At 41.0% G+C, this 16,901-nt stretch overlaps 1 protein-coding gene across 1 annotated transcript in view; it reads left to right on the forward strand.

Moving 5' to 3' along the window:
* Positions 1-16,901, forward strand: part of SORCS3 (sortilin related VPS10 domain containing receptor 3) — a 445,632-nt gene that overhangs the window by 342,792 nt on the left and 85,939 nt on the right. Inside the window, exons 10-14 of the mRNA XM_081005898.1 lie at positions 1,815-1,961; positions 4,253-4,355; positions 10,326-10,402; positions 10,528-10,619; positions 16,540-16,647. Coding sequence (XP_080862024.1) covers positions 1,815-1,961; positions 4,253-4,355; positions 10,326-10,402; positions 10,528-10,619; positions 16,540-16,647 — 527 coding nt within the window. The remainder of the gene's footprint in view (positions 1-1,814; positions 1,962-4,252; positions 4,356-10,325; positions 10,403-10,527; positions 10,620-16,539; positions 16,648-16,901) is intronic.

The following is a 16,901-nucleotide window of genomic DNA, read 5'->3' on the forward strand; positions in this document are numbered from 1 at the left end:
GATCCTTCCCTACATGGCCAGTAGCATCAAGAAAGTGCCCAGAAATTCTGGAACCCAAGAAACCCATTTTACCCTGACAGTTAAGTAATGGAAGCAGTAGATCCGAAATCTGGACTGGACTCAGAAGGTTCCATAAAGTTTGGGCTGTAAAATTTGAATCTGCCAGATCACTGCCGGACAACAATGGGTAGATCTGCCTACCTCTAGGGGATTCACACTTTTATTTTTAATTCATATCTGTGTTAGATGCGTCAGCAGGATAAGAAGATAAAATATTATCTCTGGCATAAATTGCAGGTCATTTTATATTACATCAAAACAGTTCTTTTTCTATGTATCAGGAAACCTTTGCACCCCTATGGAACTTGAGTTTCCATAAATAGTTGATTGCCTAAGAGATACTCATTTTATGTGCGCTTCCCATTTATTTGTGTTTTTTTAATTCATTTTGGTTATTCATCGCCTAACGCAACTGAGAGAAGCGGCAATTAGTTATGCCATCCATCTCCTTCTGTCAGTTCTCACTCCTCTTGCTCCCTCCTGCAAAAATCTTCCCCTCCTGCAGCCCATACCACCCACCTTTTAGTTAGGGCCAAAGCTATCCTAAGTCTCCTCTGGGAGATTCCTTTTTTTCCTCCCGCACACCAACCCCCTCAATCTGGCAGAACATAATTTTGCATACAGCACTTCTGAACTCGTTATTTGATTCATTTAAATCCCTGCAATAAGAGTGCATTAGTCAAGCATTTCACTCTGAGAGGCTCCATGGGAGCTTCTTGCAAAGGACTTGTTACGTCTGCCAATGGGCTCTGCAATGTGATGATACCAAGAGACACCTGAGATCCAGACTCATAGTAATAGACTAGCTTTCAAGGCTTGCTGTGAACTTCCCAGAGCAACTGACAGGCTACTATTGTTTGAAATAGGATGCTCAGCTAAATCTGATCATCATTCAAACTGCATGCTGTTCTTCTATAAAACCCACCAGAGAAAACTTTCCCATTGGCATCCCCTACATCTTCCAATTGACACCCCCTACATCAGGGATGTCCAACTCCCAAGAGACTGCAATCTACTCACAGGAGAGAGAAAAAACTGGCAGTGATCTTCCCCTTTTTGGGGGGGGGGGTTTCAGGTCAAAGTTGTTGAGCTTGTTTTAGAGGGGAAAGCCCCATTATTAAACTACAGTAAATTAGAGTTATTGGACAAGGGGAAAGGGGATTAGTCGATCACCAAAAGATCACTAAGGAAACAATCTGCCTCACAGTGAAAACTCCGTCTTCTGTTCCAGCACTCATGAGAAAATGGAGGGCGGGGCGAGGGGGCAGAGCCAGATGCTCTTAGGCAAAAGCAAAGGAAGAGGAGGCTGCGATCAACAGCGATTGACCGGAACCTACCAGGGATTGACCAGTCGATCCCGATCGAACTGGTGGATATCCCTGCCCTACATCTTCACTTGTGGAATCGCATTTTCCTCTTTTCCAACTTGAGCCGCCAAAGAGAGCTTCCATTCCACTTTACCTGTGCCAAGGGCCATTTACTCATACACTCTCCAAAATGATCTGAAGTCATTCCTGTAGGTGTGGTGGCAGTTTGGTTTGGTCTTTCTGGGGATTGGATCGATACCATGAGGGCCAAGAATGAGTTAAGACAGAATGGACAATCTCCTTAAAGTACTGGCTCATTATCATGCCACAAAGAATTTATTTAAATTTGTTTGCTAGCTCCTTCTGACTCTGCTGTACACTACTGACTGTGCCTTGTTCTTGCCTAGTCGCCCGATGTGGTTTTTCATCTCTCATAATTTTTCCTAGGTAGCAGGGATCAAAGGCATATTCCTGGCTAACAAGAAAGTGGAGGACCAAATTAAGACTTTCATCACCTACAACAAAGGGAGAGATTGGCGTTTGCTGCAGGCTCCAGATTCAGATCTGAGAGGAGACCCCATACACTGTCTGCTGGTCAGTGAAGGAAATTTTCCAAGTAGTAATTAGTGGGCCCATCACAATGGGCATTCTCTAAATCCCAGACAGAAAAGGAACTCATTGAAATCCATGGGATGCCTCCATAGGATCCAGCCCTGCATAGTTAGTCCCCCAATTTGCATCAATTATTTCCTCCTCCTGCCACTTTTTGGCTGATAATTAAGTGAATAACTTATCAACATCTGGTTTCACAGTCTTTTCAAGCCAGAAGGGATCATTATGAAAATTTAAATGAAAGCTATGGAATTGTCCCAGACTTTGAAACGTTCTACAAAGAGATAGCTTGGCATCAATAATATTGATTTACATGGGATCTTTCCCACATTTCAGAAGATCTACAGTGGCTTTCAATACATTTAAATACGACAACATTTAAATGTTTAAGTTATAAGTAAAATAATAGCAATAACCACTCAAAATCAGACTAGAACTAATTGAACCATTCCAAGTGTAATCTAAAGGGCTTGAATAACTTAACTCCACCTGTTATCCCACTTGAAAAGCTGAAAGATGTTCAGACTTGGAGTTCAGCAAATTTCCAGAAAAAAGGAAATTTCATGGTTTCAACAATGACAGAATGTCTTTTCTTTGGTGTTTTTGATGCTCTTTCTGTTTTCTGTATTTCTATTATTAGGCCTTAGCATGAATTATCAGTGGAACCATTTAAATCTTAGTGTATATTTATTATACAACAATAAATGGTATATAATAAATATACACAATGGGCAGGCTTTTCCTGTGCCTGTGGAACAACCTCACCTCCGAGGTGCATTTCACCATGGCGTTGATATCCTTTCATTGTCAGGTGAAGGTGAAGACTCGCCTGTTTACCTAAGGCCTATTGGGAGGGGTGAACTGTATTGCGCTTTAGAATTTCTGGCATTGACGCTTTTACTTGTAGCAAGTTTTTTAAAATCTTGTTTTACATTACACAACCCTCTGGTTACATAAACTTTGGGTATACGCGAGCAGCAAACCCAGAAGTATTTGACCGGGTTTCACCGCATGCGCATGTGCAGAAGCAGTCCTCAGGTTGCGGAAACCTCGGGATCCGACCGGACCTCCGGAACGGATCCCATCCACAACCAGAGGTACCACTGGATTTTAATATTTTTGCTTAACTTTTTGAACTATTTCTGCCCTGGGACTTTTGAATGAAGGGCAAATAATCAATAAATAAATGATTAATTTGAGATTGTTTTATTTGCCTTTTTAAGATTTGTATGATTGTTATGCCTTGTATTGCATAAACCTATTCTTATGTAGGTTTGAACCACTTTCAGCATGGTCTACCTGGGAAAAAGACATACAAGTAAATTAATGGTTGTGATGATGATACCTGTTGATTGTGGAGAATAATCTTTTAGTAGTGAGGGTCAAGATGAAGAGGCAGCAGCCCCTTTTGAATTTTTGGACTATGGGTTTACTTCAAATAGCCATGTGCCATATCCATACCATACATTCAAGGCACTATTCTACCCCATGAGCTGTCATGGCTTTCCCCCCCAAAACCTGGGAATTCTTTTAGTTTGTTTAAGGGGCTGAAAATGAGACCCCTATTCCCCTCACAAAGCTACAATTCCCAGAGTTACCTGGGAAGAAGCATTGACTATTAAATCAATTTGAGGATGTTTGCTGAAGTAATATAACGGTGCTTTAAATGTATGGCGTGGGTGTTGCGATGGAACATTCTAATGAAACTTTTGTTTCACAGAACTCAGATTCTCAAAATAATAAGCTATTTGGAGAAAGGAACTTCATACCTTTAACAGCCTGGTCCAGGAAAGTGCAATCCATGTGCAGTCATGAAATGTCCCATGCAGACTGCTACTCTGGATTGCGTTCATATGCAGCTTGCTGCATGGGAAAGGCGGAGGGGGACGGACCAACATGCAGTGTTACTGATCAAATGCTGAGCTTTGAGAACTTTGTGCCTAGGGACTAATTCCAGCTGCCTCTTCCTCATTAAACAGGTTATCTCATACTTGTCTGTGAGGATGTCTGTGAGGATGCTGGAAGAGGTGCTTGAGTACAGCAGTGTATCTGGCGAACATTGCTTTTTGTAATAATTCATTGAAACCAAGAACAATTAATAGAAATGGAAATTTAGAATTGAAATGGACCCCGGTCCCTTTCATCAGGCTCTTTGCACAGGCTCAGAAAACAGAAGAAAACATGAATGTAGTACCAGGTGGCTGGCTGGCTTAGCCCATGTATTCAGTTTTTCTTTACCAACAATTATCTTTCTTCTTTCTCAATCCTTCCAGCCCTTCTGTTCCTTGCATTTGCATTTGCAAATCTCAGAAAACCCCTATACTTCAGGCAGCATCTCGAGCAAAGAGACGGTTCCTGGACTTCTGGTTGCTACAGGTAAAGGAATTGACTGGACTCTGTTGCTCTTATTCTTTTCAAGCACAGAGCTGCTGTTAACATTAGGGGGCAGCTCTGCCATTAGTCAAGTGCTTCATGAGGAATGTGCTCCCTGGATTTTGCGGGGCATGCACTGCAATGAATTTCCCCCCCTAGATTTTGTCCCTAATCAGCAGAGCTGGAACCTGGCATTTGTAGGCATATATCTTATTCATCCAAGTAGACATTTTGGTTGACTGAGCAATCATCTATGATTTTGTGTGGGTAGATTAAAAGTCAGTGTGCTGTCACAGTCATAGCACTGTTTCACTGTCCTGTTTATCCTGTAATAGACATATATGATTTAACATATAATGCATGTAAATGTTTCTGTCTATATGATCATGTATGTGCTGTTGCTGTTACATTTATACCCCACCTTTCCTCCAAGGAGTCCAAAGTGGTGTACATGGCTCTCCCTCTTTCCATATTATTTTCACAACAAGCCTGTGAGGTAGACTGAAAGTTGGTGACCTGAATCCTGGGGATTTGAACCTTGGCCTCCCAAGTCCTAGTCCAACACCTTAACCACTACACCACACTGCTTGATTTGTGGTGTGCAAAACAGGCTTTGCAGGTGCACAGCAGTCACATCCTCCTATGATGTCTGCCAACCAATAATTCCATTATAACTGGTTACTACAGTGTAGATGGTCCATATACGATTGATGCTGGAAAGAACAATGTGGGCCCACCACCTGGCTACTAACTATTAAAATGCATTAGGTACAAAAGAAATCAAATATGCACAATAACATCACATTTAAAGCCAAGGAAACCTCATGTCTTTCCACTTGTGAATTTTTTTGGAGATTCGTTTTCCATGCTAAGTTATAATTACATTGAATTTGCGTCAACACAGCTGACTGCTGTGGCTACTGTGTGGGCACTGTCGCCATCATTTTTCTCTCCCTCTGCCTTGCCATCTCTCCATTTTTCTTCCCTGGGTGGGCTTTCATGCCATCACTGTGCTGTTCCTCTGTCAGAGTCAATTGCCTGTGAAATAGCATTGATCCATGCTGCTGTGCTTCACAGTAACCCTTACACCCAATCCAACACAGTTATTTGCTGCCAGTTTGGCCTCCTGGCCTATAAGCCTGGCTGCCTTCAACAGCTCACTAAAGCTCAGCCTCATATTAAAACACAGAGGTAGAATCCAGTAAGAGATGGGTATCACAAGGAGAAAGCACAAATCATTGAAAATGCCTTTGAACAAACATGTATGGTGTATATTTGCATATTGAAATGGGATGAAAACCCAGTGCCATTTAGCTCCTGTCTAAATTGCCATGGTGGCTCCAAACATCACTCAGCCTTGCTTTCTTTATGGCTGTGAAGTTGCAGAATGTGGTCACAAAGTATTGCCACAAATAGATCTTTAGCTGGTAGGCAGTGACACAGTTCCTTTGAAGCAATGCCATTTTATGCCTTGCTGAATCTATAGTTGGTTGCTCTTACCCTTAGGCAACGGTTCATTCAAGCTTTTCACAGTGGCTGTTGGCTGTTGGGACAATGTGCCTTGCATGGCAGGCTGCCTTGGAGCGACTGGCAGAAACTTTGTATGTGGGCTTAATACTCTTGGGGGCATTTCTGTGCATTATACCTTTCACAAAGATGCTGCCAAAGAATTAGTTGTGGTGGGTATGCCTGGCAGCGGCTTAAGAGCTGCTGCTCATAATTCATGGACTGTTTTCCCCATCAAAAAAGAAACTGAGAACACTTTGCCACTAGTGCATTGATGTCCTCTGCTTGCCGGTGAAACCTGTCTTTAGCAGATCTCAGGATCCTAATGACAGCTTCTTATAATGTTAAATGCCAGCAGTGCCCAGACCCTGGTAATTAATTGTGACAGCCATCACAGCCCCTTGATGTCTGCATCTGCCTGCTCACAGTAGGATACCTCATCAAGATGGCCATAGTCATCCAGTCTTGTGTAGAGTTCCCACAATGCTTAGCTCAGTGGGAGCTGTCGAAGGTAACAAAAAAGCTTGCTGAATGGTTGTCACTGTAGATAGCTTGTTTGTGTAACATGGGGTGTGTTCTGTAATTTCAAAACCTGCCAGCAAATTGGCATATTCCTGATCACAGAACCTTGTTGTGACTTCTCTGGCTGCTGGCTGATTACATGACCCATGCTTGGGCTCAAGGTAGACAATAACCTTGGGCTAGGCAGGAAAGCAGTAGGTAGTCAGGCAGGAAACAGGTTGAGGGGCAGTAGGCTGGTGACCTACAAATGGAAGCAGTGGATCGGGGAATTTTATTTCAGCCAGTGCCATCCTGGCCTTGTGCTGCTTACTAACTTCTCAGGCCAGGAGGTTATGGACTGTGTTGTGGATGTGCTAGCTGTAGATCCTTCCTTATATCAGCAGCCCAGCACAAGGAGAGAGACGTTCTCAATTCAAGCCCTCTTGCATATGACATAACTAGACTAGACTTGACTGCTCAACTTTCAGGAGATCCTATCAAATATTTCCTTGAAATTGTGAGATCTAGAAACCTGTAGCAGTGAAATATTGAGCCATCAAATATTCACATAGATTAGCTTCTATTTCTAGGAATTAGAAAGAAAGTATAATGATATCCCTTTAAGTGAACAGCTGCAGGGAGAGCTGGCCGCTGTTATTTTATTGAGAAATCGCTATATATAAATGAAATCTAGAATGAAGGAACTTCAGACAGCTCTTATCCACTATCATTTTTACCTATTAATGGATCTATAATTTTCTCTCTAAACAATAGCATGTTACATAGAGTTAAGGCATGTTTTAAATTTGCTGTGGGCTCTACAATTGAACAAACTGCTAACTGAACTGCAATGACCGCTCTCAAAAGAAGTCATGAATGGAGCTAGAGGGAGTGGATGAGAAGGGAGGAAAAGGGAGCCCACTTATGCTATGGTGGTGAGCAGAAAATTGGAAATAGGACGCTGTTGTTTGCAATGAGTGTTACGGTACTTTATGTCAGGGGTTTCCCAGTTTTCTACTCCCAAGGTCCACTTGAGAGGACCAGCAGTCACCCAATGGCAGAAGATGGGGCTGGAGTCAGGCACAAAATGCCACGGTCAGGATGCTTGAAGATATTATAGCAAACTTGGCCCTCCAGCTGTTTGGGGAGTACATCTCGCATCATCCCTAGCTAACAGGACCGGTGGTCAGGGATGATGGGAATTGTAGTCCCAAAGCAGCTGGAGGGCCAAGTTTAGCCATCATTGCTCTAGCTTCTCACTCCACCTCTTTCACTTCTGTCTCCATCTCCTCCATCACTTCTCCTGGAAGAAAGGCAAGAGAGGAGATGACACACAGAGGAGGCTGCTGGGAGGCAGCTAGAGAAAGTGCGACCAACATAAACCAAAACAGTGGGCCACTTGTGGGCCCTGGGCCACAGTTTGAGAAACACTATGCAAATACAAACTTTTTCTATGAAAGAGTTACTTTTCCTTATCTGGTGTTATCAAGAGACCATGGCATAGATATTCCTTTCATTCTGTCTCCAAAACCATTCTGTCTCGTAGGAACATAGGAAGCTGCCTTACGCATGTAGCTCAGCCTTGTCCACACAGACTGACAGTGTCTTTTGTGGTTTTGACAAGGAACATTCCTGGGCTGACCTGGAGATTCCAGGAGGTGAACCTGGGGACTTCTGTATTCAAAGCAGTTTGCTCTACCATTGCTTTATGGCCCTTTCCTTAAGTTTTATTTATATAAGTTCCACACAGTGACCGTATCTGAGAAAGGTTCTGGCTATATTGTTGTTAATACAGTCTTTGATTCAGAACTTTTGTGTGAGTGATGTATACTGTGGACACTTCAATGTGTGCAACCTGTGTGCACACAGGTACTCTAGAACTGGAGGGCTTTCCAAGAGAAGGGTCCATAAAAACCATCACAGGAAGAAGAAAAAGAGTCAGCTAGACTGTCTGTCTCTGACCTTCCATTGCCATGACACAGATTAACAGTGGCATGGTTGGTTTTGCACACAGGAAGATTCTATGGGCTGTATACACACCTGGACTTGAAAGCCTCCTTGGACCTTGTTTGAGCTTCACTACCTTGTTTTCCACATGCCCACGCTCACAGAGGGTGCCCAGCACCGACATGATCATATGCAGAACAATGCATTCCTGTATCTCTGGCAATGACAGGACAACCTTTCATGTGGCACTTTGTATTAATCGCAACCCTTAAGCCTCAGGTTTTATTTTCAGCAACATAAGTGCCATTACAAGTTGGCAAGCTGCATCCTCTGCTCACTGATAGGAATGTGTCAAGCTGCATCTGGGCTTTAATTCTTCATTTTCAAACATTAAATGTCAGGAGCTCAATTAACATTTTCATTAGTGTATATTTATTGTGCTCCTATTGAGGCTACACAGAAGTTTGGGACTGACTCTTCCTTTCCTGTTATCTTTAAAGTGAAAACAAAACAAAACAAGCAGCTTCCCCTCCTTTTTATCAGGATGAACTTCATGTCTGCTTTAAAAGTTAGCCACCCTGCAGGGTATGGAATGTTAGGAAATAAAGACACGGTGTCAGTTATTTCACCTGAAAGTCATTGTGTATTGTAGAGCTTTTAAACCCAGTTGCTGGATGTAGGCTTTGAGAAAAACTTGAGTATTCTGTGCTCCGCATACAGACAAACAGGTTGCCTTCCATCGTGGGAGACGTGCAGGACGAGGCAAGAAGGGGTGGGAGTCCTTGCACTAGTTTCTGGGTTAGCTGAATCTAGCCCTGAATTTTATATCAGATTTACTAAACTCACTTCAACAAAGGATCAAGGAGAGGTCTGACATCTCTTGAGTTGAAGTTCTGAGTGGTTCTTTTGAGTACTCCTGGAATGATCTGCCAAGCTGCAGCAGACACAGAAGTAGCACTCCACCAAATGCAAAACAGTTCCAGGAAAGGGATATGTAGTTGTGGAATTTTAACACAAAATCAGGATGTGGCATGCAACAGCTGAGAATGGAAATTGGGGTCTGAATTTCAACATTGCTGTTAGGTCTGTTATGTTAGTAAATTCCCAGGGAAAAGGAGGCAGCCTATGTTGTGCCTGGGTGTTATGTGGCTCATAGATAGTTTTGTTGAGCGAGTGCAGAGATGGGGAACTGCCCCAAAGGAGCAGGATTACAGCCAGTGCTTCTCATATCCTCCCTGCCCATTTTAATGTCGTGTCTGTTTTGCATTAGTTACTCCTCCGGCTCAGGGTTAGGGAACCTGTGACTCAATCTGCATTGCCAATTGTCAGGGATGGTGACAGCTGTAGTCCACAAGGTCTGCTGAGCCACAGGTTCCCCATTTGTTACCTAAGACATGGAAAAATTCAGTGCAGAATCAGATACGCCATGAAGGAATATGATGAACTTTGCTTCAGTTGAGTTAGGAGTGAGGAGGGATTCTATTGGTTGTATTTGCTTCTTATTACCTTCTGAGTTTGTTTAAAAATATAAAGAGGCAAATGGAGGTGGAATCAATCTCCCTCATCCAATTCCTTCAATTTCATGAAGTGTTCAAGTTAAATGCAAATTAATTCAAATTAATCAGCTAAAGCATCAGATTGTTTTTAAAGGATTTAACGGGGTCCTGTTTGCATGCCTGCTATTTATGGCTGTATGTACAACCATAACAATTACATGTTGTTGTTTTTAAAAAAACAACTTTAATTAAATGGAACACACTCTTTTATAATTTAATTGCAAATAAACCTCAGCATGACTCAGCATAAACACAAATCCACTGAGCCATGTTTTTCAGTTTTTTCATTCCATGTTTAATGGCTTTTCACTCACTCCTTCCACCTGCTCCACAGTGGTTTCCTATAATCTCTGGATTAAGGGCAGGGGAGTACTGCTTTCTGCAGTTGATTTGCTGAGGGGAAAGTGTGATTCCTCTCTAACCACACAGGAGCTTATTATATATGTGTCTGCTTGTATTTCAGGCAATGTGGGTCCAGAATTATCATACACAGATGTTGGCATGTTTGTTTCTTCAGATGGAGGAAACTCCTGGAGACAGGTAATTCCTATAGAGGTTTAAGGTTTAAGGAACATCTGAATATATATATATATATATATGTTTCTAGTTATTTCATAGGTTTTAGAAGGACTCTACAATTCATGCTATATCTTACATAATTGCAGATCTTTGAGGAAGAGTACAATGTGTGGTTCCTTGACTGGGGTGGAGCACTTGTAGCCATGAAACATACATCAATGCCCATTGTCCATTTGTGGTAAGAATAATTTCTTTAACATGTTCCTTAACAGAGGAGGTTTTATTCTAATAGCAGACTTTGAACTGACTCTTTCATGGTTCCTTCCACTGAATAACATTATCAGATGTTCTACCACTTGCTATAGCCCTTTCTTAAGAATATTTCTAAAAATAGAAAAATGATAGTGACTTGCTTAAAGGTACCTTAAAAATTTAACTGTTACTTATTAACACAGTTATGCCTTATATTCCTGATCTGAAAGGGTGAAAAGGCTGTTGAACAGCATTGAAAAACAATTGCATATTAAATAAATGACAATTAAAGCTAATTCCAGATAAGGAAGAGAAATTCCACAACCAGCACATTCTATTATTATTTGTTATTAATTTATTTGATTTATGCACTTCCTTTCAAGAGTTTCCTAGGGCGGCTTACAAAAAGTTAAAATTGCATTAAAACAGGAGTTAGTCCCTCTATGTTTAATAAAGATGATTTCCTGGCGGATGTGCACAGGATTGCAACCTTAACTGAGTGGCATTAGGAAAAAAAGCAAGAGTTAACAGACAATATGCAATAGAACAGCCACACATCCCATGTATATATCAACTGTGCCATTGCTCTTTGAAAAATCCTCTTTTGCCACAGTATATAAATAGAATTTCTGTTGGTACTTACAATTATAACACTGCTCTCTGCAATATACATTGCAATGAGTTGTGCTTCTTCTAATGGACTGACCTGCTCCAGCTTCTGAAGCTGTTAATGGAGAAAATTGAAGGGAGAAGAGCTTTCAGGAACTGACATCTAAACACCCTGTGTGTGTTAATCAAAATAATCTTGCAGATGGACACTTGTGCCTCTCTGTATAAAATGAGGCATTATGGCTTTCATTCAAATAATAATACAGCTTTGCAGTAGTCACAATGTGGAGTTATTAATGAATAATAGCTTTAGCTTCTATCACTCATGGTGGGAGTGGTGGTCTTGGGGCTTTGAAAGAAGACAATGAACTTTAAACTGAAAGTTCAAACTTCATTTCTTCTAGCATTTGGTTTCCCATTATGGCTAGGGATGCTGGAGAAAATTGATCTTTGCAAGTTCCTATGCAAAATGACCTGATCAGCACCTCTCGGGTGAATGTGCAGATCAGAACTTCAATAGCCATCAGATTTTGTTCTTCCCTGAATGTTGCAATGCTGTGTTGGGGATGGGAAAAGTTAAATGCATCAGCATACATATTTAACTACTTATTTTGAGGGGAAATGTACATTTGAATATGTATTTTTGCTGAAATGCATTTTTTTGGGGTGGGGAGTCACACACAGAATCAAATTATGAAATTATGATGATGGGAAATGGGAAAGTGGTAAGCAACAGATATAGACAAATTTGCATATTCTTAATTATGGGATCTTTTGCTAAAGTGAAGAATTGCAATTTATTAAGTGATAACCAAAACCACCAGATTAAATAAAATATTTGAAGTCACTTCCAATGATATGCTATAATACCATTTTAGCATATTTTCAGTAGGGTTGATCTAAAGGAGCGTGGGGTGGGTGTGCTCACTCCATGAAACTATTTCATTTTAGTGATCTTTGGTGGAAGACAAAGATTAAAATGGTCAGCTCTTTTAAAGTGGTAGGCAGAACAGTTTTCACTGTGTTTTGCTAAGAGAAGGAGACTGATCACAATTTCACACTGAATCTTTCTTTCTAGAGGAGTGCTGCTCTTTCAGTGAAAGCTTTCTGTTCACTGAAATGTTGCCTTTCAATGTAAAAAGTATTTGCATTAGCTCTGTTTTCCAATGTTATAGACATTTTCTTAGCTCCAAAGAAACTAACTGAATAACCAGCAATTTGTTCATTTGTTTTATTTTATTTATGAGCCTTCAAGAGCCTGCTTTTAGATAGCTGAACAAGATATAGATGTTAAAATAAAATCTATCCATCAATAAGCTGTCATGCTATACTGTCAAGCAGATTTAAATTTTCAGTTCCAAATCCAATTTTCAATTCATCTGTCTTTGGAATCTAAATGCATTGACTGACTTGTTGCTCACTAATCAGTTGATTAGACGGAAGGGATCTGCATGGTGTTTTTTTTATATAATGTATGCTGATGTTCAAGTATGTCATTAGAGGTTCCTGAGGATCCAATCTTTACAAATTCCTCTACATCATCACCTGATCCGCAACTCTCAGACAACTCTCGAAGATAAGAGATCAGAACTTAGTTATCCATTAGATTTGGTTCTTCTCTGAATGTTGTGACCCAGTTCTTGGTAATTTAAACATATCAAAATACACATTTTCATTTAAGAGAAAATACACATTTAATAAATATTTGCTTTAATGAATAAGAACATAAGAAGAGCCCTGCTGGATCAGACAAATGGCCCATCTAGACCAGCATCCTGTTTTCACAGTGGCTGTCTTGCCAAATGCAAGGTGGTTCTTTTAAAATGAGATTCAGAGGCAATACAAAACACAAGTGAGTGAGAAGATTAAAGATTTTATTCTAAATAGCAAGCAATATATCCATGACCAAGCAAGCACTTTGATCTGCCACTTGGAAGCCCTCAAGAAGTGGCAAAGTGACTCCCCCAGGTAGCCTCGGTTTGCACGGCCCTGCAGCCATCAGTCCATGCACGAGCTTCTCCAAACTCGGCCCAACACTATCTGATTTATAAATAGCTAACCGCCTGCATAGCTTGCCTGACTGCCTATGCCAGGCATAGGCAAACTTGGCCCTCCAGATGTTTTGGGACTACAACTCCCATCATCCCTAGCTAACAGGACCAGTTGTCAGGGGTGATGGGAACTGTAGTCCCAAAACAGCTGGAGGGCCGAGTTTGCCTATTCCTGGCCTATGTGCTACTAGCTACGTGCAGATTATTCATTAGCTATATCTCCCAATGGACTGCAAGAAGATCAAACCTATCCATTCTTAAGGAAATCAGCCCTGAGTTCTCACTGGAAGGACAGATCCTGAAGCAATACTTTGGCCACCTCATGAGAAGAGAAGACACCCTGGAAAAGACCCTGATGTTGGGAAAGATGGAGGGCACAAGGAGAAGGGGACGACAGAGGATGAGATGGTTGGACAGTGTTCTCGAAGCTACCAGCATGAGTTTGACCAAACTGCGGGAGGCAGTAGAAGACAGGAGTGCCTGGCGTGCTCTGGTCCATGGGGTCACGAAGAGTCAGACACGACTAAACAACTAAACAACAACAATATATCTCCCAATGCCTTACTTTCTTCAAACAATGTCCAGTATCAAAAGAAGGTACCAGCAATATGGCTTCCTTCCAACAGATTAGGACTAGGAAATTAAAGGCTGTTCTTCAGCCATCAAAGAGCTTAGAGAGGGGGGCACAAACAGGAGCAGGAATGATAACCATGTTAGAGCGCTATCTCATCGAAATACAGATTTCCAACCTTCCGGATAGATTGCCCGTACAGTGGCCAACCACATGCCTGTGGGAAACCTGCAAGGAGGAGCTAAGCAGCAGAGTACTCTGCTCTCCTGCAGTTTCCAGCAACTGGTATTTAGAAGCATTACTGCCTCCAACTGTGGAGGCAGAGCAAAGCCTCCATCATGGCTAGTAGCCATGAATAGAATTATAATCTGTCTAATCATCTTTTAAAGCCATCCAGGTTGGTGACCTTCACTGCCTCCTGCAAAAGAGAGTTCCATAGTTTAACTATGCACCGGGTGACAAAGTACTTTCTTTTTTCTGTCCCGAATATTCAAACATTCAGCTTCACTGGGTGTCTATGAGTTCTAGTGTTATGAGAGAGGGAGGGTATATATGTAGGAATGGGATGGGATGGTTATTAGAGGTGAAAAAATATTTGAAAGAGATGGACCATATGTTGACAAGTCTGCCCAAGGCTTGATTCTATGAAACATCCTCCACCATCAAAACTTTAAGACTTTGACTTGGCTTTTCTGGGATTTACAGAAGGATAGTGTGGATTCCACAGGGGCTTCTGCTTTTTGAATCCAAAACTCAGTGAAGACAGTTCTGCAGGGGAAAAAGAAATCTCATATCAAATATAGCCACGAACTACAGTGGAATAAGCAGAGTAAAATCCTACTCATTGTAAATAAGGATCAAACTTTGTGTGGTAGTTCTGTGTGGTTCCTCTCCAATTTTTTTTTAATCAAATGCAGCTTTGAAGGCTGCACCTGGGGGCATTTGTGTACTTTTTCCTCTCCCATTGTTTTCTCACCAAAAATCCCCCCCCCCAGTGTGTGTGTTTGTGTGAGGAATGGGGGTGGTGATATTGTAGCTGGCCTTTGCCTTGTTCCTCCTTTCCAAATTGCGACCTCTGAGGCCACATTTAATTTGTAAAAATAAGTAAATAAAAATGTCAGAGAAAATCTTCAACATGACTGGCAATCACTTGTTGTTTGGTCCTACTGAAGGGATCAAGCATAGTTCTTAGCCATCTTACAGAAAAAATACCTCACTTATGTATGCTCACCTGCAAACAGTGATATACATTTTTGTATAGTTAAGGTCAGCAGCTGCAGATGTATTCACTAGACAATGAAAATTTGTAGTTTGTTCTTCCTTGTGCTCCATTCCTCCAACTAGGATAATTTCTATGTTTAATTCTGGAATTGGAATATGCATGGTTTGCCTCAGGCTCCACCTACTCCAATTCAATTGCTTTCCCTCTTCTTTTATATTACTGGTGAGCTGACGTGCATTGATCAAACAGGAGAAAAGTAATATTGATACTATTGTGCATAAGACTGCATTAGGATTCTTTTTTGACATGTTTTTTGATGTGCATGTGTGCTCCTGTGCATATGCAAATAATCTTGATGCAATTATATTGACAGAAATAATCTTGATGCAATTGTGTTGATTGCTTTGTCGCAGTAGCTTCTTAACATACACAAGTGCACATGCACACTGGTAAACTTATATGTGCAATCAAATATACTGCCTTATCAAGTTTTCCAGTCTCTGTCACATTTGCATATGCTCACTCATAAACTTATCTATTTCTGTACTAAAAAAAAAATTCCCACTTTTAATATGTTCTTGAAAACATATTTTAAAGCTCATCTTATCTGAAAATGCAGATTTCTAAATTCATTTTTCTTACACACACACACACACACACACACACTTTTGTTCATGTTTCTTTAAAACAAAAAACAAGAACTCTGTCTGAATATTTGTTTGTAGATCACATTGTCCACAGGACCACAGATTGGTCCTGGAGGTGTGGATTAAGTCAGGTCATAACAGAAAGCAGAAGATTGGATTCCTCAAGCATTCCTAGTTCAGCGATGTTTGACAAGATAATTCAATGTGTTGTATTCCCAGAACACTTTATTTATTTATTTTTGCTTGAGTTTTCATATTTCAGTCCGCATACATTCTTACTCGCAGAGTTGCAATACATTCACACTATGTTTCTTTCCTTTATGAATAACAGTTGAAGTTTTAACTTTGTACCTAACACAATGCATATTTAAATCAAGAAGCATTTTGCATAGAGTGTTCAAAATAGTAAATGGGGTAAAAATTTTGTGAGAACATAAAACCTGCCTTTGATTATTTAAAAAAAACCATTCGCTCCTGCAACAAACTAATAGGCAATAGTTGCCTGCACTTGCTGAAGTGACGTCTTCTGTTGCAGGATCCAATTTCTCCTGATTGGAGCTAAGCTGGTATTCAATTTGGGGCATCACCATCCCTCTTTGACTTTGATAACTGTTCATGGCACGTTATTTCTTCAAAGTGCCTCAAAGCACAGCATTAATTAATAACAAGTCAAGGCAGTGAAGATTGGCGCCTGTTTATAAATCCAGCTATTGTCGCTCACCATTCTCAGAAGGTGCTTAATTACTTTGGAAATGGCTCCAGTGAAACCCTTTTATGTGCATTTATCTCCTCTCTCTCAATCCCAGGGTGAGTTTCGATGAAGGAAGGACCTGGAATAAATATGGCTTCACATCAAAACCTCTCTTTGTGGATGGGTCCCTCGTGGAGCCAGGCATAGAATCACAGATAATGACGTAAGTTGGAGAGTTAATCAAGGTGCCTTGGCAAGACAGTGGGTTTGTGCCTCTTTGGCTGGGTTCATTTCAGGGCGAGGCTGTTTGTACGCTGGCTCTTATGCTTCATTAATAATTGTATCCTCTCTGTCCCCAACCCCCAATAGCTTTGATAGTTACACTTCTGTTGTACATTGTTTCCTTGGATGCCAGATCAAATGCATGTAATGCAGAAACAAGCTCCCCTTATTTACAGAACCGATCAAAGTCTAGGT

This window comes from Podarcis pityusensis, assembly GCF_964106645.2.
Source record: "Podarcis pityusensis genome assembly, chromosome: 5".
Classification (NCBI taxonomy): Eukaryota; Metazoa; Chordata; class Lepidosauria; order Squamata; family Lacertidae; genus Podarcis; species Podarcis pityusensis.